The sequence below is a fragment of the Poecilia formosa genome, unplaced genomic scaffold, assembly GCF_000485575.1.
Source record: "Poecilia formosa unplaced genomic scaffold, Poecilia_formosa-5.1.2 Scaffold92, whole genome shotgun sequence".
NCBI classification, from domain to species: Eukaryota; Metazoa; Chordata; class Actinopteri; order Cyprinodontiformes; family Poeciliidae; genus Poecilia; species Poecilia formosa.
Genome location: NW_006800031.1, coordinates 444,537 through 465,426, shown reverse-complemented (window position 1 = coordinate 465,426; position 20,890 = coordinate 444,537). Strand labels below are relative to the sequence as shown.

The 20,890-nt window shown below is 36.7% G+C and overlaps 2 protein-coding genes and 1 long non-coding RNA gene across 3 annotated transcripts; 2 read left to right on the top strand and 1 right to left on the bottom strand.

Moving 5' to 3' along the window:
• The first annotated feature begins 4,713 nt into the window (after positions 1 to 4,713).
• LOC107836856 (uncharacterized) lies at positions 4,714 to 5,287 on the top strand. The gene is made up of 2 exons (XR_001662828.1): positions 4,714 to 4,809; positions 4,885 to 5,287. It is a non-coding gene; the product is annotated as an uncharacterized LOC107836856 (long non-coding RNA).
• A 1,248-nt stretch (positions 5,288 to 6,535) lies between these two features.
• Positions 6,536 to 14,000, bottom strand: inpp5e (inositol polyphosphate-5-phosphatase E). Its single transcript, XM_007557805.2, has 11 exons — positions 13,898 to 14,000; positions 11,966 to 12,786; positions 11,250 to 11,373; positions 11,078 to 11,175; positions 10,889 to 11,013; positions 9,739 to 9,858; positions 9,510 to 9,617; positions 8,823 to 8,984; positions 8,051 to 8,166; positions 7,838 to 7,974; positions 6,536 to 7,476 (listed from the first exon to the last, which is right to left on the bottom strand). Exons 2-11 carry the CDS (start codon positions 12,718 to 12,720, stop codon positions 7,344 to 7,346), a joined length of 1,878 nt encoding a protein of 625 aa, XP_007557867.1. The 5' UTR covers positions 12,721 to 12,786; positions 13,898 to 14,000; the 3' UTR covers positions 6,536 to 7,343.
• A 2,270-nt stretch (positions 14,001 to 16,270) lies between these two features.
• On the top strand, positions 16,271 to 19,626 carry LOC103141970 (gamma-crystallin M3-like). Its single transcript, XM_007557804.2, has 3 exons — positions 16,271 to 16,379; positions 17,865 to 18,107; positions 19,315 to 19,626. The coding sequence occupies exons 1-3, from the start codon at positions 16,347 to 16,349 to the stop codon at positions 19,591 to 19,593; spliced, it is 555 nt and encodes a 184-aa protein (XP_007557866.1). The 5' UTR covers positions 16,271 to 16,346; the 3' UTR covers positions 19,594 to 19,626.
• Positions 19,627 to 20,890: the final 1,264 nt, after the last annotated feature.

Genomic DNA, 20,890 nt, shown 5'->3' with positions numbered 1-20,890 from the left:
TACAGCTCTGGAAAAAAGGACAAGATACCACTTAAAATGATCAGGTTCTCTCGTTTTACTATTTATATATGAGTAAAATGAACATTGTTCTTTTATTCTATGAACTACTGACAACATGTCTGAAATTAAAAGCGTCCACGGATGCAAACACTGGCTTTGGGATGCCAGGCAGCGGCGTAGAGAGGGAGAGATTCGGATATCTTCCACCTGTGCTGTACTTTCTGTAGGCTGCAATTCCAAACCTTTAACAACAATAATGTAGAAAAAGTCAGAGATAGTGGGAGGTTTAGAGTTTGGAAACATCTTTGGAGTCTTTCAAAATTAGCACCAGCTGTACAAGTTATTTTTTTGGTTAATATAATTTAAAAAAAAGAAATGTAAATAGTTTTAGTGTGGAAATATCTTGGGCAAAAACAGCTGAAGAAATTATAAACTAGAAGATTATTCCGTCTAGCTAGAACACCCTAATGACAACAGAGAATCTAGTCTTACAAAGTTTGTAAATATAAAGCCAATCTGTATTATTACAGACTTAAAGACACTTGGAGTTAGTTGTTGTTTAGTCAAACAAATTAGAAATCCAGAAAGAATGGTTCAATTTGGACATTATTTAGTACAAACGCATGTAAACAATTCAGTTTGGAAGATGATAAATTTAAAATAGGAATCGGGATAAAAAGAATGACCCCTATTCATCTTTATAAAGCCTTCGTAATGCTACTTATCATCCTCCGTCATTTGTTAACTCCACTCACTGTTCTGACCGACAGATTTTCCTGCAGCTGCCTTAAAGGATAATATATTCTTCCAGGTGTTAAACTCAAATTCCATCCTTTTCCAGATTATAAATGAACTCTGGAAACGAGGAACTGATGAAAGCACTGGGCTAACAATTGCTCCCATTCACTTCTTAGATGTTTTGCCGTTTTCGGTAACAAGAAAACATGTCTATCTCTCTACAGATAATAAAAAATAAAAGGATTTATTTAGTGAGAACATCCAAATCATAGGGCAGCTTCTGCAGATCAAACTCAGGAACAAAACATTACATAAACATGCAGCTGTTGAAAAAGAAAGTCTAATATCACATAAAACTAATAGATATCCTTATAGGCTTTAGAAATCACTGTAAAGTATTGATACTGTTGCCTTCTGACGTAAACAAACTGATGTAAGAGAAGGCTAACGCTCGATGCTAACTGCAGGCTAATCTCTAGGAGCCAGGGCGGACAACCGTTTAACATCTGCACGTGACAGTGACGCGCGTGCACGGCTGACATTTGTACACCTCTTTGCCTAAATGCCTCACCAAGCGTCAACTGTGAGAATGTGTGGACCGGTTACCTCTGAAGCCGACACCAAGTCCTGCACCTCGACATGTGAGTCGCCATCCTGCTCGTCTTTGACCGGAAATCAACCCGGATCAAAATAGAAACTTCATCTACCACTTCCGGGGCAAACATGCCTCCTTTTTTTCCAAGTACACCTCGCTGCAGCAAACAGAAAGGGGCGGGAACGGACCACTGTCAGTTTCATACCCATAGACATACCTTATTTGGAAATGGGACCATTGCATAATAATCGACTTTGTGGTATTCTGATTTAGTAATGTAATTAGATTAGTTGTGTTACCACTCCCACGCCACTAGAGGCAGCAGTAGACCCCGAAAAGATGCGACTAAGGAGCAGATTTAGAAGTACACCGAAAACTACTGAATTTGTTAAAAAAAAACTGTGAGCTGCGCTGAAGTAAATAAAAGATTGAATTCAAATACATTCTGAGAGTGAAAATCTTTCCTAAAGGTGAAAATATATCACATATTTCAAAAGAAAATAACAACGGGAGGCAACGGATAATACAGAAAATAGCGCCCCCTTCACTTCCGGAGTGCAATGGTCCCATTTCCAAATAAGGTATGAGGCTGACAGCGGTCCGTCCCCGCCCCTTTCTGTTGCAGCGAGGTCCTTTTTTTTAACTGCTTAATGAAACATAGTTCAGACACTTTGCTTAAATTCTAATATTGTAAGTAAGGCGGGGTTTTTTCAGTTTCTTATAAAAAACTGCAGGTGTGTGTCTGTGTTGGGTGAACTTTTGGTCAAAACATGATTGTTTTTCANTAAATGTAATTGAGTAACTGGCTGCTACCCAACTCTGATTATAGTCAATTAAATTGTTGTTTATGTATTTATCTCTAAGCTGCAGGATATTTTATAACTTCATTACACTTTAACATCACACGACAATGTAGCCCCATTTAATCATTGATACATTCAGCTCTCTGTATCACTAATTTTGTCATTTAGAACCAAAACAGAACAATTGATCATTTAAAGTGGGTTGGAATCATTTATTTAGCCATTAGTGAATCGATTCTGACTCAGAAACAGGGGAGGGGGGAGGAGGCCAGCTCTTAAATAACTTCAACACTTCCACAAGACTTTGAAGCAGTAAGAAGCTGCAGACGGAACCAGAAGGATTACATCAGTACCTCGTTGGCCAGCCCCCTGGTGGACGTTTAGCTATCAATTGATTCAAAGATGCTGCCTATCTTACAAGTCACTTCAGTGGTGTGGTGGATATTTCTGCTTTCGCGGTGCAGCTCAGCGTATGAGCTGCAGGACACCATCCATACTCTGAAAGAAGAGAACCTCCACCTGCAGCACCGCTTGGAGAACCTCACCCGAGCCCTCAGAGAGCTGAAGCACCTTCTGACAGAGACCTCCAAAGGTAGGAATGGAGACATCGTAGACCTGGCACACATTTCCAAAAACGAAACTTCTCAGCAGTGTTTGTTCTTTTAATACTCTGAAACAGCTTCTCAGGGGGAATTTGATCCTGCATATGTGCACGCCTGGAGGGAGTGGTCCCAACATGGTAAGAAATAGAAATTAAGTCTTTCTAAAAATGATTTAATTTAAATTAGATGTGAATTTGGTCAAAGCCACATAAAGACAGTTACAAAGTTGGTCTTCTGTCACCTGTAGAACATCTACAGGATTAGAGGACTAATGTCTCAGCAAGATCTAGAGAAACTCATCCATGCGTTTATCTTTAGTCACATTGATTACTGCAAAAATGTCCTCACAGGTCTGCTTAGCAAATCAATCCTGCAGCTGCATCTGATCCAGAACGCTGCTGCTGGAGTTCTGACTAAAACCAGGAAAACAGAGGACATCACTCAGTTCTACAGTCCCTACACTGAGAGAACAGACTTTAAAATGCTGCTATTAGTTTATAAATCACCGACCGGTTTAGCACCACAACACATTAAAGATCTCCTGTTGTCATATCAACCTTCCACACCCCTCAGGTCTTCTGGTTCTGGGGATGCAGAACAGAACCAGAACCAAACATGGAGAAGCACCTTTCAGCTTCTATGCACCGCAAATCTGGAACAAATTGCAAAACAGCTGAAACACTGAGTTCATTTAAATCAAAGTAGAAACCCGACCTGTTTAAAGTTGAACCGTAATAAATGAAACATTGACCAACATATTTTATGTATTTATGATTTTTTATTGTTTGTTTTCACTTTGATCTGCCATGTTGCTGAAACGTGCTACACAAATAAACTAGATTTTTTTTAATTTTTGATAAGTTTACTATCTTTCAGGCATCAGCGCTGAGACTCACCAGATGTTGGAGCAGGCTTTGTGTTTAACTGAACTCCATGACGCCGCACATCCCTTCTTCATCTCTCCAGGCCTCCTCCTCTTCCTCACATCTGTTGTCTCTATTCTTGCTGCACACTTTTGGTTTTAATTAACAAATATTCAGCTATAACATAACATAACATAACATAACATAACATAGAAATCCCTGATAATTCTATTACTTTTCAAAATTGTGAACTGTAAATATATTGTATTAATAATAGAAATAAGATGTTATTGAAATCTTCAAAACTTAATTTGAGCTGTATCTATGAAAATGTGCTTTTTCATGTCATATTGCATCCAAATAAGCAGAAATACACAGAGTGTCTGCAGGATTATTATGTTTATATAACAAGTAATAATAAATAATTTTTGCATTCAACTTGAGTGTGATTTCAATGATTAAATCTGATGGGAAGATTTATGATAAGATGCTTTTCTTCTTTACAGAAAGAGAAGAAGGATACAATTCAAAGATACAATACAGCTCTGGAAAAAAAGACAAGATACCACTTTAAATTATCAGTTTCTCTCGTTTTACTGTTTATATATGAGTAAAATGAACATTGTTCTTTTATTCTATGAACTACTGACAACATGTCTCTGAAATTAAAAGCAAAAATGTTGTATTTATTTGCAGAAAATGAGAAATGGTCAAAATAACGAAAACGATGCAGAGCTTTCAGACCTCAAATAATGCAAAGAAAAAAGTTCATATTCATTTAGAAACAACAATACTGATGCTTTAACTCAGGAAGAGTTCAGAAATCAATATTTGGTGGAATAACCAGGAGGTTATTATAAAATAATAACATTGTACAGTTGTCTTAAATCACAGATCTTCAGAAAATATCACTTGCTCAGAAGCAATTGATATTTCATTTATAACTAGTATGTATGTTTTTTTTATAAAAATGAGTGGTTTTTAACATTTTTACTTGCATTTTATAGTTTTTTTTCCTAGTTTCACAATTTTAAATAGAAAATACAAGTTGTTTTTATTCATATTTCAGCAGTTTTGTGGTTGTTCTGCTGAGGCAGTGACATCAGTTAGTGTCATCACAAAGCCGAATTCCTGAATTCTACAGTGACAAACGTTACAGAACTATGAAAACACACAGAAGATTCATTTCTGAACAACGGACTTAAACGGTAAGCTTTCTGGGACAAAAGGCGCTTCCTAACGTAAAAATAACAAAACATTTAACATTTATTGTATTTGTCCAGACAGAACAGAATAACAATGAGTGAGCAAAGGAACCCCATTTTTGAAGAGTGGTTGGAGGATCTTAAAAGGATCAGAAGTATGACATTTGAAGAATTCAACGAACGTCTGGATGCCATTCAGAACATATGTTTAGCTCAACACATTGGACTAACGGTGACCAGACTGTCTAGGCCTGAGTTTGGCGAATTCCAAGCCTTTCTGTCTGACTACATCCAGGACCTGGAAAAGTCTTCTGAAGAAAGAGCTGCTGCAAATCAGGAAGCCAGGAAATTGGCTAAATATGCCGTGAAATGTGCAGGAAAATGGCTGTTCAGTACACTTCTGAAAATGCACCAGAACGGCTCTCTGAGGTACTGGATCGACATCTGGTATTTTTAAATAAACAAGAGTCATGAAAAGCTATCTCAGATGTATGCACTCATCATTTATTAGAATATCATACCCTTATAAAATATGTACTGAAATCTGATTACAGAAAAGTAATTGTAATCAGATCACTGATCACTGATTACAGTTACTTTGGAAAAGTAACTGTAATCAGATTACTGATTACTGATTACAGTTACTTTGGAAAAGTAACAGTTACTTTGGAAAAGTAACTGTAATCAGATTACTGATTACAGTTACTTTAATTTTAATCCTGGCTTTCATTAAGCTGCTGTATTACTTCATGTTTTAAGTTTACATGACAGGCAGTTTGTAAGCATAGTGTAAGATTACTTATTTTTACATTTCAATTAATGTGAGTAGATACAAGATGAGTTATTTACTAAAGTTGATCGATAGCTTGGGAATTGAGCTGTGCCTTTAAGAGGAGTCGTTTCCTTCTTCTTCGTCCTTCCACTCCTCATCCTCTGGAGTTGGTCAGGGTCCCGTCTCCGTTTCCCCTCAGCACCATGGTGAGTTCACGGACCGCCTCTCTCACCACGGACAGCTCATTCTTCGTGTTCAGGATGATGTTGTGGGCCTGCAGGGGGTCCAGCTCCGGCGTCACCTCCATGATCTCATTCAGAGCTTCCAGCTGCGTTCTGCGCCGAACACCTGCAGCGTCATTTCCTCCAACCGCTTCGCCGCCCTGCTCAGCTTCAGGATGGAGCGCACTGCTCTGCAAAATACTGCCCACTAATCTGTTTTTGGGTAAATAACTGGGTAGAAAAGGTGCTGAACAGGTTCTTTTCACAGAATTTTAACTAAGTGAAGCAAAAATGCATTCAGGGAGAAATTTATGGTCAATTTATAAACTGGACGAAAACACAGTTTGTTATGCTGATAATAATCTAATATTTTATAGTTGAAACATGTTTTTTTCCCCATTTCTTTCTGTTTTTTTATAAAATCAAAAGGAAGTTTGATTTGGACTTGAATGTAATTAAAGCATTTGCTGCAGGTCCGACTAAGTGTCCTCACACTGATAATGTACCATTTATTATCTGTACATCACTGAAGGTTAAATTTATCTCTACTGAACCCCCCGGGATCAAATGTCATGCAGCCCTGAATAAACAGAGGCCACTACAGTAAAATGGCTCATAATTAGCAAGTTTTCCTACTTTATTATTCTCTGATTCAAAAATAAATGTCTCCAGTTTGATAAATACATACAAACATCAGTAAAACTTTGCAGCTATTAACAAAATGAAGCAAAAAATGTAATTTTTCATACATTTATTACTGGATGTTACACATTAGTTTACATAAAAAGTTGCAAATTAAGACGGGTCATGTTGACATGATACCAAGACCCACAGGCACTTTTATTTTATTTTTTAAAAATACGAGCAGAAAGCTTTTTAAGCTCGGAATGCAGGTTCATAGCTGTGCTACATACAGTACATTCAAAGTTTACAGTATTTATGGGGTTAGATGAGAGGTAAGGCATAAAGTTAGTGTTTATGATGAGGACTGGATGGCCTAAATGATGGTAAACATTTCAACATAGTTTTTACAGAAGTGAGTTCCCTGAAGAAAAGTTAAAGTTCTTCATATAAATAAAAACATCAGATTTCCCTGAAATGGAAACAAGTCGTACCTTCCTTTTTCTTCTTCATGCTCTGTAAATTTTACTAACCTCGGTAGAAATGGTATGACCAAAAAAAAGAAAGAAAAAAAGCCAAACAGCTGCGTTTTCACAATAGTTAGGCTCAGTGCACTATAAATCACAAGGCATTTGATCGTTTAATCATAAAAATGCGACATTATGGTTAAAGATGCAAGTGAAAGACAAATTAGGATGAATGAGGTCGAGTCAGTCGAAGCATGTGAGCGAAGAGTAACCCTCTCACTTTGCGTGTTTTGAGAAAAGAAGGCTAGATAAGTAAAGGCCATACTGCTGATTTCTGCAAACCTCGTATCTGTCTGACCTTATGGTCCTCGCACTCCGTCGTCCCAGCAGCTAAGACAACACTGGTTTTCGCTTTGGTCCATTTCCACGCGTGGCACAGAGAGTTGATGGGAACGTTTAAGAGATGGCGCAGATGGTGCTGTTTTGGCTGGATATGGCCTCCCTCCTCTTCAGCTCTCTGGCCGTCATCCTTCGCCTGATGCCCTCCAGGTACAAACTCCGGTCAAACAGACCTCCACACAGAGGAATACTGACCAACACACAAGCAAATACAGTAAAGGGAAAATCTAATTAGCATGGTTGATTAACGGGTTATTGGATTAAAATTACTTCCAGTAAATTTCCACCAAAAACACAAAAGTTTTTAAAGTAATCTCAGAAATTTTCTGAAAAAACAAACAAAAAAAAAACAACTACTTCTGAGCTTAAAAAGTCAAAAAATGTCTGCAGGGTTTCGCCTAGTGTATTACAAGCCTGGTGGGCCACACAGACATGTGATCTGATCACAAACATGTTGGTTAAATGAAAATAATTTAAAATCTAAAACTGCTACGGCTGTGAATAACATTGGGACTAGGTGACAGACAAAAAAACTTCTTTAATGGACTCACTTGTCTCTTCCCGGCCTGAGTTTGACCTGAAAGACGGCGATGACGGGTCGGTGGTCGGAGGTCTTTATGCTGGAGCAGCTGTTGTATTTCAGCACTCGTATGTCGTTGGCCTGCCTGCTCCTGAACATGACTCTGTCCTGAGAAAGCAAGCGCGCTAAACCACACAAAGACCTAGAGCAACTAGACGCTGAACACAGCAGGCGGGCTTCTTACTGTGTATGAGGGCGTTCTCTGCTTGGAGGTGGTGTCGTAGTTATCACAGCCGATGTCGAACTTATATGTGGGGAAGAAGTGAACCGGTGCTTCCTGGAAACCTTTAAAGATCGAACCTGCACAGAGACGGACAACCAAATATGACAGAGTACCAGGGTCATACTGAGAAAAAATACAAAATCAAATTATGAGGTGAACTACTAGAATGAAGTCGAATAAATTTATGATATTTTGAGATTGCAGTCATATTGTGAGAATATATTATGAAAGTAAAGTTTTAATAATACGAGAATAACACCAGAATATTTCAAGAATAAAGTCAAAATAATGACAATAAGGTTGCAATAATATGAGATTAAAGTCACAATATTTTGAGGTTGAAGTCATAATATTATGTCAGTAAAGTTAAAATACTGTGAGAATAAAGTTATATTAATACACAAATAAAGTCGTATAAGAACAAAGTTGTGAAAATATGAGAATATAGTCAATATTTTAAGAATAAAATCACAGAAGAATAAAGTTGGAATATTAGGACAATATTCTTAGTAGTATGACGCTTTTCTCATAATCTCATGACTTTATTCACAGAATTTCATGACTTTATTCTCGTAATTTTATGGCTTTATCATTGTAATTTTGTAACATAATTCTCATAATTTTAGGACTTCATTCTCGTCATATTATTATTTTATTTTCTTAGCATGGCTTTAATACTCTGTCTTCTCACCAAGCAACCATATTGGCCATCTTCAGCCTCCCTCATACGTACCGTCCTTCATTTGGTTTGACAGCTGGTCGTGCTCCAGCAGAGGGCTCATGTTGCCCCCTACTGTCCCCTTCATGATGGCTTCCACCTCCGCCCGGTCTTTACCGAGCCGGAAGTTGAAATCCCCAAACCAGAAGACCTGATCGAACCTTGTGGTGACATCGGCTGCAAGTAAACAAAGTAATCACGTGAAATAAACCAGGATTTGTTTTAAAGGACGAGTGCATCCAAAGCAAAGACAAGGTAAAGAGGGAGATATGTTAAATTTAAAGAATAAATTTAAGCAAGAGAAAAAGAGATACATATTTTAAGGAAAAGAAATATAAAAATACAAAATAAATGAATCAAGAAAAAATAAGAAAACAAAAAAAATCATACAATCAAAAAACAAAAAAAAAAAATCTGAAGTTTTGGGAAAATATTTTGTAATTAGAAAGAAACATTATTGTTTTTATTATTAATTATTTTGAGGGGTTCAGTCAGAGATTTTAGTTCTGGCAGGAAATGAGTAATATTAGTTTGCAAACTTTTGTTTGTGGGTGAAAAATTTGGATACATATTTTATTCAATAAAGACAAAAATGTTCAAATGATCAAGGAAAACATTTCTTTACATTGTAAAAAAGACCTCATTCATAATCACAGCTGTTGTTTTAATTTTTTCACATTTAAAGACGCTTTAGCGTCTTACCTGGCGAGGAGCGATAAGGGTTGGTGTCCGGAAGGCTTTTGGGCAGAGCTAAAGCTTCGATGATCTTGTTGTAATCAAGAATTCTCTCGTAAACTTTGGTATCTCCAGCTGAAGGAAAAACCAAGAAACAGAATCATCCAGAGATAAAGAGGAAAACAAAAAAACAACAAAATAGTTTAGTCTTAGTGCGTCTTCTTTACCGTCTTTATCAGCAGACACACCTACTCACATGTGAAGTGGGATGTTATGAAGAGGAAGGAAGTTCCAAAAAAGGTAAAGGTGATGCCGACGGCTCCTTTCGTCTTGATCTGAGAGATGATTCTGGTCGTGACTGTGGCATGTTCCACCTCTATTTAACAATCAATCAATCAATCAATCAATCAATCAATCAATGGAACATGTGAAATTGTTCACAAAATTTCTGTATTTTTCTGCAAGAATTTCTAAGGCCACTCTGATTTAAATTTAATAATGAAAAATAACCGAAACACTTACACACTTTAGCAAGTTGAGTAACTGTTTCAACTTATGTTTGTGTTTTTAAACTCAATATCTTCTTACAGTTCAATGAAAAATCCCTGAAATCTTGTTACTCATACACTCTCAAATTAGTTGGTGTTTGCCATAAGGCGACCAGAACATTTCAATTCAATAAACAAACCACCACAATCCAGTTGAACCATATTTCTTTTCCAAAAATAAGACACAAAACAACTTAATGCAGGCAGCCGCTTTTCTCAAAGATGAAAGGAGAGCGACAGAGGAGACAAAGATTGAACAACTGTAAAAATATGAGACTTTTAACTGTCTCATAAAATGTCCTGTTCACACTACATGTTTTTATTGTTATGTTTAATAAAATTTATGATCAGATCAGAAATTTTGTTCATGCAGTTTGAAACAAGAATTTAAAACATTCTAAAGTAAAATAAGTAGTTATTTTAACTTGATATTGTGAGTGAACATAATAACGAAATGTGGCTCTTTAACCAGGTGAGGGTAGTTTTTTTTCTTGCATATTGTGAAATAATTATTTGGTTTGAATTCCAGCATTTAGTTAAAACTCACAATTCAAGATTAATTAACTTAGAAAAAAAACAATGTTTAGTCAACTTGTCTCCTGTTGTTAAATCAATTTAATGAACTTTAATTTCTGAGTTAAAAACAAAACAATTTTCTTGTTGACCTTAATTGCATTTTCAAGGCAGCAGGTGGACTTTCATTTTCAAGTTGACCCACCTTCAAATGTTTTACAGTGTATCGCCCACCCTTAGTCTCTTGCACCTAGGAGTTAAAGTCCCAACATAAATCTAGATTTCGTCTGTTATGATTGATTCACCATGTAAAGATAAGCAGCAGAGCGACATTAGAGGACAGACCTGAACAGAACCACATGAGGTCTCTCCTGATGAACACGGTAAGGTAGAGAACGCCATGCGACGCCGTGTAAAGCATAACATAGTGAGGTCCCAGAGTTTCCTGAAGACAGGTCTCCCACTCTCTCCTGCAAGCAAACAAGTGGATAATTAACTCAACATTAATTGTAAAAACCCTCTACCTGGACGTACCTGTCAGGGCAGCCCTCCTGAACCCCAATGACGTAGAAATCCTGTGCAAAGTCAGAGTCCGTCGGAAGGAGGAGATCGTTCAGGTTGGTTGGTAAGAACTGAAATGTCAGACGTTTGGTTATGACCTGGAGGTTAACGATGTGCTGTAAGGGTGTGTGATGCTTCCTCCTACCTTCTCTCCCTGCATGTTCCAGGTGACGACATAAACACCGACTCGTCTGTCGGGGAAGTGGCGGTCCAGCTCCTCGGCCCCGAGCAAGGCACCGCTTCCCAGCATGCTCCCCTCCAGGAAACTCCTGGGAGAAAACAAAATCAGGATTAGTTTCTGCATCACAGCTGACATCTAACGTGAAAGAAACAAAACAAAAAAAAAAACAATCTGCTGAAACTAAAAGTTTGGATTTTCTCTTTAATAGCTGCTGACAAGAGAAAAACTATCAAGATTTTAGTCTGTGACCCATTTTTGCCTTCATTCCTGTCAAAAATAAGGCTGAGCAAGCATGTTCTCTGATCCATGCTAGTCCCATAACACCACTCTTCCTGCTCAAGATGTTGGCACATAATACATTTGTAAAACCTGAATTTGCAGTGAAACACAGCAGAAACGGAAAACACCATTTTGGTATTTTGCAATTTTTTTTTTCTTTGACATTTTTGCAAAACAACATAAAGATGCAAAAAAGCATTTGAGTTAATGTATTAATTAAGTGTTTGATCGCATAATAAACTAACCTGATCATTTTAAGCATCCATATCAACCCTGCTAAAAGTCATCAGCATCTAATAGCCCTGCTACACCAGGAAGAGAAAGCTACACAAAAGACCCTTAATGCCAACCTGATGGTAATCTGAGCCCAGCACTTATGAAGCGTCCTAAGTCCACCTTACCTGTTTCGCACATCCTGGGGTCTGATGGGGCTTAGCACGCTGTAGATGGACTTCATGGAGTTTACCGAGGTGCTGTCCGACCCCATGTTCTCCAGAAGCCGGCTGTCGCTCAGGTTCCTGTGGAGTCTCTCACCGCCCTTCTCTTTGGCCAGCATGCCATAATCCAAACAATCCCTGTCAATCCTATTAGCTGCCCGTAAAGTGGCTGACGCAAAGTTCCTGTCCAGAGAGGGCAGCGGCCCTATGGGCTGCACTGGAGACAGTCGCGGCTTGGCGGCTCTCCCCCTTTGGTCGTCCGGGACGCTCTGCTGCCTGTACGGCCGAGCTTCGTGCTGCGGCTGCCAGGACTTCCTGTCCTCGAAGACCGGAGATCCCACTGAGAACGCAGGCTGTGGTCTGGAGATGGAGTTCTGCTCATTTCTCTGAGATGTTCGGTCATCTTTGAGAGAGTCTGTGGAGGAACCCGTCTCTGCTCTGTCACTCAGACTCTCCTGGCTGCTTCTCAGTTTCCTGGTCCTCATGCTATCCTCCACAGACACACTTTTGCCAAACTTTGAGGCTTTGGGTATTGATGGAGGGCGAGGCAGATACACAGGGATCTCCCTGTCTGCCTGTCCTTCATCATTGTTCTTGTTGGTAGTTTTTACATCAACGAAAGGAGTTTTGGGGATCTTGCTTTCTACGTTACCATAGTCTCCTTTCCCAGGAGCTTCACAGGGGCAGTTGAGAGTACAGTCCTCTCCATTCTCAGTCATCCTTTCTTCATGTCTGAAACAAGCTGTGGTGAGCCGGAAAAAGCTTTTTCATTGCTATTAAAAGACCTGCAAAGAAACAGAAAGCGTCTCAGTAAAATGTAAAATAAGTTGCCTAGAGGAGCTGAGGTGGCAGAGAATAGGAAAGGTATTGTTGAAATACAGAAGATATGTGGAAGAAGACAATCTGATGAGAGGAAAGTGAAATTAAACTTTATATCTACATGCAGAATACTATTAAAAGCAGAAAATTAATCTTACATCCCCCACCATGACCTACATGGCAGCATCTAAACAGAGATGCTGTTTTCTCAGCAGCCACAGGCAAGGAAATCAGGGTAAACTGGGGGGAAAATCAAAGCAATCCTAGATGTTAAGATTTAAACTAACAAACCTGAACATGTATCCATTGCTACATCAGTTAGGTTTAGATCAGGGATCTCCAGCTTAACAGCTACTGTCCTGAAGTTTTTATATGCATCACTGCTAAATTTGGTGGACTATCTACATTTTGAGATTCCATTTACGTTTGCGGTATTCCGTTATTTAACAATCAAAAACGTTTTCTACATAAATCAAGCGCTTCTGTTTGGTTTTGTACATCCCTAAGAACATACATTGTTACTTTGGTCTAATAAACTTTCACATGTTACAGATAATTTCATCTGTAACTTTCCCACACAAGTGAACTCTGATTTGCGATTTGAAAACCAAATCCTTAAGCGTAGTATCGCTTTTTATTGTCCTTCCTGCGCAGAATATATTTCAGATGTCATAGCTGACATCGCTACACAATGTCACATTTAGCGGTTAAAAACTCAAATGTTTGACTCAATCAATTAAATCACTGCTGCTAGCGAACAATATTAGCCATCTTACTTCAACAAAAATAAAGTTATTTCTAACTTTAACATATTTTACCACTTTTAAACGTTTTACTTTCTAACCAGAAAGCCTCACAACAAAAGCAACTGTTTCATTTCCACTACTTTATGGACACTGGGTAGCAATTCTGCTGTGGTTAGCAATGCTAAATGCTAACTAATAGCAACAATATATTCTAGCTAGCTGAGCTAAATAACGTTACCGTTAAATCTTTTTCAGCCGGATTAACAGAAAATCTCCGTTTATTTGTGTTGCTTTATTCAACCAAATCGAAATCATAATAATGTAGTGTTACCTTCAGTGAACTGTCAATATCTGAGTAGCAAATTTAAAATTAGCTCTGCGACTTCCCTAGCAACGTCTAACAAAACGGATTTTGTTGCCAAGAAGACATCTCGATTGAGATGTGTCACAGCGCCCCCCTCAGTCAGAAAGTTATATTACAACTGTTCCATCACTACCATAGTCGTTTTTAATTTTCTTAATGAATTTTACAGTCAAAGGTGGGTAGAGTACACACAAACTGTACTCAGGTAAGAGTAGCACTACTTCAACATATTTTGACTCAAGTAAAAGTAAAAAGTAGCTATCTACGAAATCACTAAAGTAAGAGTAAAAAACTAACTGGTCAGGTCGGAGTTAATACTTAAAAATTATGTTATCAGTCAGACAAAAAAAGAGAAAAAAAATTGACATGTTCAATGTCAAATTATTTCAATATCGTATGAAACTAAAACTCAACAGATTTTTTTTTACAGATCAAGATGCTCTGATGACAATATTTCAAAATGTCACAACAGGCTCAGAAAAAAAAAATACAGCAATATACTTAGAGTACAAATAAGAAGTCTCACTTTAACATAACATGTTTTTTCTTCATTCAGTGAAGTTACTTGCAGTAGAGAGAGTATCCTGAAATTTTCCCCCACAGAAATTATTCAAGTATACGTAAATGAGTAACAGTAACTACAGTTATTGTTGCATTTATTCAATAAAAAAAATGTCCAGGGAAACCAGGGAAGACAAAAGTCCAAAAACATCAAATACATTTTTAAAAAGCAGTATTATATGTTTATTCCAAGTCATTTCTCTATTTTCTGTTAAGACTTTCTGATTCATGTGGTTTAATTTTTCTGATCCATGTGGTTTAATTTTAGATCACATTTAATTAATTATGCCTTAATGTCTTTGGAGACGGCAGAACATAATATGTTTATCTCAAACTTGAAACATGAAAACATTTAAATAATTTAGAATATTGCAGAACAGCTACCTTTAACCCAATGTAGAGTCATCCTTAATTTATTTCTGGGATGCATCAATTTAAAACAATTAATACACATGATCAATTTGGTTTATTTTTATAGAGAAAACAAGTGGAGTCTCAATTTAAATTCATTCACACAAATACTCCAATTGATCCTGGTTATCAGTTACTAAACAGGACAGTATTCTCCATTAGTTATTCAAAGTAGATTAAAACCAAATAAAAAAATCTGCTGCTTTAATTTCTACACATAGTATTTTAGTTTTCTTCCATCGTTATAGAACTTTACTACAATTTTTTGTTTATTTTGTATAACACACTCATTGTGCCACCTTTGACATATTGTGTGGGGTATGTATTGCCCCAGTTTGGGGCAATACATACAAAACAAATTTACAACGATTTTAAGTAAAAAAAATAAATAAATAAATAAATAAATTCAAATACAACATAAAATGGGATACTGGGAACATACAAACCTGTTATTTTTTAAATCAAATGCACTGAAATTCTTGGACCTTGTAACATTTAAAACTGTACAATTCATGTTTAAAGTAAAAAAAAAAAAAAACATGATACAAAAAATGTTTTGTGACAGAGAAGGAAGTTATAATTTAAAAAACAATGTATAGAACATTTATCAGTGTGTAATGGACGACAGAAATATAAACCAGCTTAAAAAACTGATTAAAAAGGAGCTTATTAGGAAATATGTTGCATAGGATGGGTGTCTCAAAGACCAAAAATGCTATTATTGATATTAAAAATGTATAAATAATTGTACATTTAAGGATGAGAATGTGAGATGTTAGTGTCATATAATGTGGAAATAATTTAAGTTTATCTGGTGTTTGGAGATTTAAATGTTTGTAAATTGATGATCTTGTATCTTCTGCTCTTTTCAGTTGCATGTCAATTGGGCATGATAATTTGTTTTAACTTTTATTTTCTCTAGTTTTTACTTTTTGTCAGTTTGAAGTAAATAAATAAAAATAAAAAAGAATTGTATTGTGTCGATCTTTTCTTTCAAATTGTTTTACCTTTTAACGGAATCACAAAACTTTCCACACGCTTAGCAACATGCCAAAAGGACTGACTGCACACAGCTCATTATGTCAGGGGGAAACAAAAAAGAGAACGCTGTTGTTGCTGAGGTAGGTCACGGTGAATGGACAACGTCAAGGTGAGAGCGCCGATTGTTAACCCCGCCATCCTTTCTGTGACCCGCCGACACTTTTCACGAGAAACAGCCGCTGAATGGATTTCTGAGCTGGCTGGCCCCCCGGGAATGTTGACGACCCTTTCCATATTCTGTGTTTTTCTATGGCATTGTTGCTGGCTCAGGGAGTTTGAACAAAAAGGGGCAGTCTTTGGGTCAAGTATAAAAGGAAAGGGTTAAGCCAGGTAAGGCACAGTTTGGTGCAAGAGAAAGAACAACAGCAGCTCCCGCAGCAGCAAAAGCCGACTGACAACCAAAATGACCTCTTCTGGAATGAACATGATGAGCAGGGTGAGTACCATTCTTTAATTATGTGTTTTGAGGAAAACTTTTTAAAAAATTAAATAAAAACAGCGCGATTAATCACTATGCTCAACTTTGTATACGCTTGAGATGCAAATATGCATGTTTTCAAAATATATATATATATATTTTAAAAATACGTTTTTTGTCTGTTTTCCAGGTTTTCATACAGTTTTTGTTTAAATTTTTAATTTAGAGATGCTAATTCTGACCTGCTTGTGCTTCAAAGGAAGGATAACTCATCGTTGCAATATTTAGTTTGATCAAAACCTCAATCTTAACACTGATTGCACCACTTTGACTCTCCTTTCTCATCTTTTCACTGGCGTTTGCAACGCTGCATTGTTGACCGCAGTACAAGACCATGTAAAGTGCTGCTGTGAGCTAGTGTCTATGGCAAGCCGATTTAACATAAAATCAGTTTCACCGCACTTACATTCCAGATATCTGATATTGGTTTATTACTATAAGTATTAGTAAATGGAGATGTTTCTAGCTATGTTTTTGACTAGACCAGATGCTTATTTGAGAAATCTTTATTATGTCAATATAAATTATGTCAAATTTACCATCTGCAATGAACAAGAAATTCTTACATATAAAATGCAATTATGACCAGTCGTAATTAAAATGAATTTTAACAGCCGAAACGTAGAGGAAGCCCAAAAAGAGCTGCAACAAATGTTGATTTATGGCTTAAAGAAACAACTCGAGTTACCCAAATGTGGGTAGAGCACCCAAAAATTGTACTCAAGTAAAAGTATAACTACTTCAACATATTTTTAGTCAAGTACAAGTAAGAAGTAGCTATCCAAGAAATTACTCAAATAAGAGTAAAAAAGTATTTGGTAGAAGGTCCACTCAAGAATTGAGTAACTAATCAAATTATTAATCACTTTATATTTAAAAACAAACCAAAATTAAAATGACAATAATTTACATAAGTAACAAAAAATAAAATCAGGCATAAAAAAAATCTTTCAATTGAAAATTAAAAATTTATGAAACTTCAACAAAACACTGCAAGTGTTTGTGTCTGTTTATGGTGAATTTTTGGTTAAAACATGTTTGTTTTTTATTCAGTGAAGTAGAGAATCCAGAAATTGTACTCAAATAAAAGTATCGATACTTCATAATAAGGATTCAAGGGCTCAAGAAACCTTTGCTTGTTTGCAGCATGAAATTAAGACTCAGGCCCCAGATTAAGAAATGTAATACTTAAATAAAAAATAAGAATAGTAAAGTAATTGTTGTAACATATATATATGCATATTAAAAAAGTGTGTAAATAATCTAATAAATTTAGTAAATTAATATATTTATATCATTTATTAAATTAATTGTTAAACTTATCATATTTAAGTGCAATAAGATTACTCAAGTAAAAATGAAAAGTTCAGCGTAGTAAAAATACTAAATGTAATTGAGTAAATGTAGCTAACTCTGGAACTAACCAAAGTCTTTCCGTCTCAGATCGTCTTCTACGAGGACCGGAACTTCCAGGGTCGCTCCTATGAGTGCATGAGCGACTGCCCAGACATGTCGTCCTACCTGAGCAGGTGTCACTCCTGCCGGGTGGAGAGAGGCTGCTTCATGGTCTACGACCGCACCAACTACATGGGCAACCAGTACTTCATGAGGAGGGGCGAGTACGCAGACTACATGAGCATGATGGGCATGAGCGACGGCATCCGGTCCTGCCGCATGATCCCCATGGTAACCAACCCCACACTCCCCGCCAGGGGCGTGACTAGAAATTTTTTTAAGGGCCCAAGCACAAACTGTGATAGGGTGGCACAAACTATTAGGACAATGCTAGCAAAAAAAAAAATAATAATAATCATAATCATAATGTTACTTTAATCTGTGAATATTATGACTTCATTCTCTTAATTTTATGATTTTATTCTCTTACGATATTATTCTCTAAATAGTAATACTTTATACACTGCAAAAGGACAAAATCTCAAATATTTTTTGGTATAGTTCCTAGAGCGAATATCTTAGCACACTTGAACTAAAACCAACTAACTCAAAAGTAACTTTTCAGTACAATATAGAGGCTTGTTTTAAGTAAATAATTCCTCATTATTGCTGAAAATGTATTGTTGCATTGTCAGATTCTATCACTTATAACAAGACATTTTTCCCATTTTATAAGTTAATTTATCTGCCAGTGGAACTGCCGTCACCTAGTTAAAGAACCACATTTCTCTATTATTTTCACTCACGAAATCAAGTTAAAATAATTACTTATTTCACTTTAGAATAACTTAAATCCTTGTTTCAAATTGCATGAACAAAATTTCTGTTCTGATAATGATTTTTATTAAACGTCACAATGAATTCTGATCAGAAAACATTTAGAGAGAACAGGCCATTCTCCTGACCTGTCCAGGATGTACCCCGCCTCTCGCCCGGAACGTTAGCTGGAGATAGGCACCAGCACCCCTCCCGACCCCACTGAGGGACAAGGGTGTTCAGAAAATGGATGGATGGATGGATGGAGGCCATTCTCCTCAAGATGCATTAAAATGAACATTTGCTTTAATAAAATACAAGAGTCAGATCAATGTACTGCACTTTCACCTCAGGATACAGAGACATGCTGCTGAGCATTCTGGGAAATAGTTCCCACTCCTGTCTTTTTATTCTTTCAGGTTTTTTTAGTGCCAACTATAAACTGTAGTTTATTCAACGTTTGGAGGTTTGACCAAATTAATGAAAAGTTAACACAAATTACTGCTGTAAGTTTATTTTTCACAAACTCACATTTAGGTTCAAAATCTAAAACTGGCTCAATTTATTTGACTTAAAGACTTGAAGCTAGTAGACACAACTAAATTCAGTTGAAATGTTTTACAGCGTTGGTCCGGTGTTGTAATATTCTGAGCTGTAACCCTCTTTTTGTCTCGCTCCACAGTACAGAGGATCCTACAGGATGAGGATCTACGAGAGGGAGAACTTCGGGGGTCAGATGTACGAGATGACGGACGACTGCGACAGCATCATGGACCGCTACCGCATGTCCAACTGCATGTCCTGCAACGTGATGGACGGCCACTGGCTGATGTACGAGCAGCCCCATTACAGAGGCAGGATGATGTACATGAGGCCCGGCGAGTACCGGAGTTTCAGCAACATGGGCTGGAGCGGGATGAGGTGGATGAGCATGAGGCGCATCACCGACTCCTACTACTAAACTCTCTTTGCACTGAATAAAGCTGTCAAAAAATAAACTCCTGCCTGGTTGAAGTCACTGCTTATTTCCAATCAAATTTCAAACTTATCAATGAAAGCATAAGCTTTAAAAGTTTTAGACATGTAAAATATCAAATTTTAAAAAGCATCTATTTATGTGATACAAATTAGGAAAAAAAAGTGAAATGGAAAGAAAACTACACCTGGTTTCAAAATATAAATTAAATTTAAAAGTAGCCGTCCAAGAAACCACTTAAGAGTAAAAATGTATTTGGTAAAATCACTACTCAAAGTACTGAGTATCTGATCTAAACATCAATCATTTAATATTTAAAAATTGCTCAAAAGAGTAAATAAAACACATATTAAATTTTTCATTTCAAAAGGTAAGAGGGCAAAAGGGATCTAGTTTATTTTTTTTTATTTTATTTATTTTAGCATAATCACAAGTAGAGTACAATACAGGTCAAACAAAGACATTTAAACTTACATTCAAATTCATTCAGTTCAGTCAAATTCCTTCCAAATAAATGAACTATTTCCGGTTAAATTTGTTACCTTAACCGGAATCATTTAAGTTCAGTTGGAAACAAAATTGATTCTGTATGAGACAAAATTTGCGAAACAAAAATTAAGATAGTCTACAAGAAACCGCTTTTAAACCTGCATTGCGTTAAAAGACCACTAGGGGGAGACCAATCAAAAGTATTGCGATAGAAAAGAACCCCAAGTAGAAAATTCTTCTTTTATCACTTGATTTATTACCTCTTTGTCTTCAGACCTTATCCAAAGAGTTTTAATATATTTCCTATTGTTTATTGTTGAGTCTGTGAATAGTGGTCACACTTGGAGAAAAACTGACAATAAAGTGCAAGATTGCACAAGTCACCACCATGATTTAGTGGTTGTCAGTTTTAACAGCAGCACATTCAGTTTGCAGACAATGCACAATAAAAAACAAATGATACTGAAAACAGTTTGAAAACCACTGTATCATATTATCATCTTTGTGCTCTTAAATTGAGACAGTGAAATATACCCTTGTTGTTGAGGAAACAATAACTTTACAGTTTGAAACAGATTGTTCTCTGTATGTGTTGTGTTTTTGGACATCATGTGGTTTCAGTAGTCTTCATTTGGGTGTTTCAGATAAAAATCACAAATGGACGTCAAACACCACTTTAATACACAGCATAATCAGTTTCTTTTGACTTCATAATTATGCAGATGACACACAGTTATATATTAGTCTATCGACAGGGGACTACAGTCAGGAACATATACTTACTAAATGCATC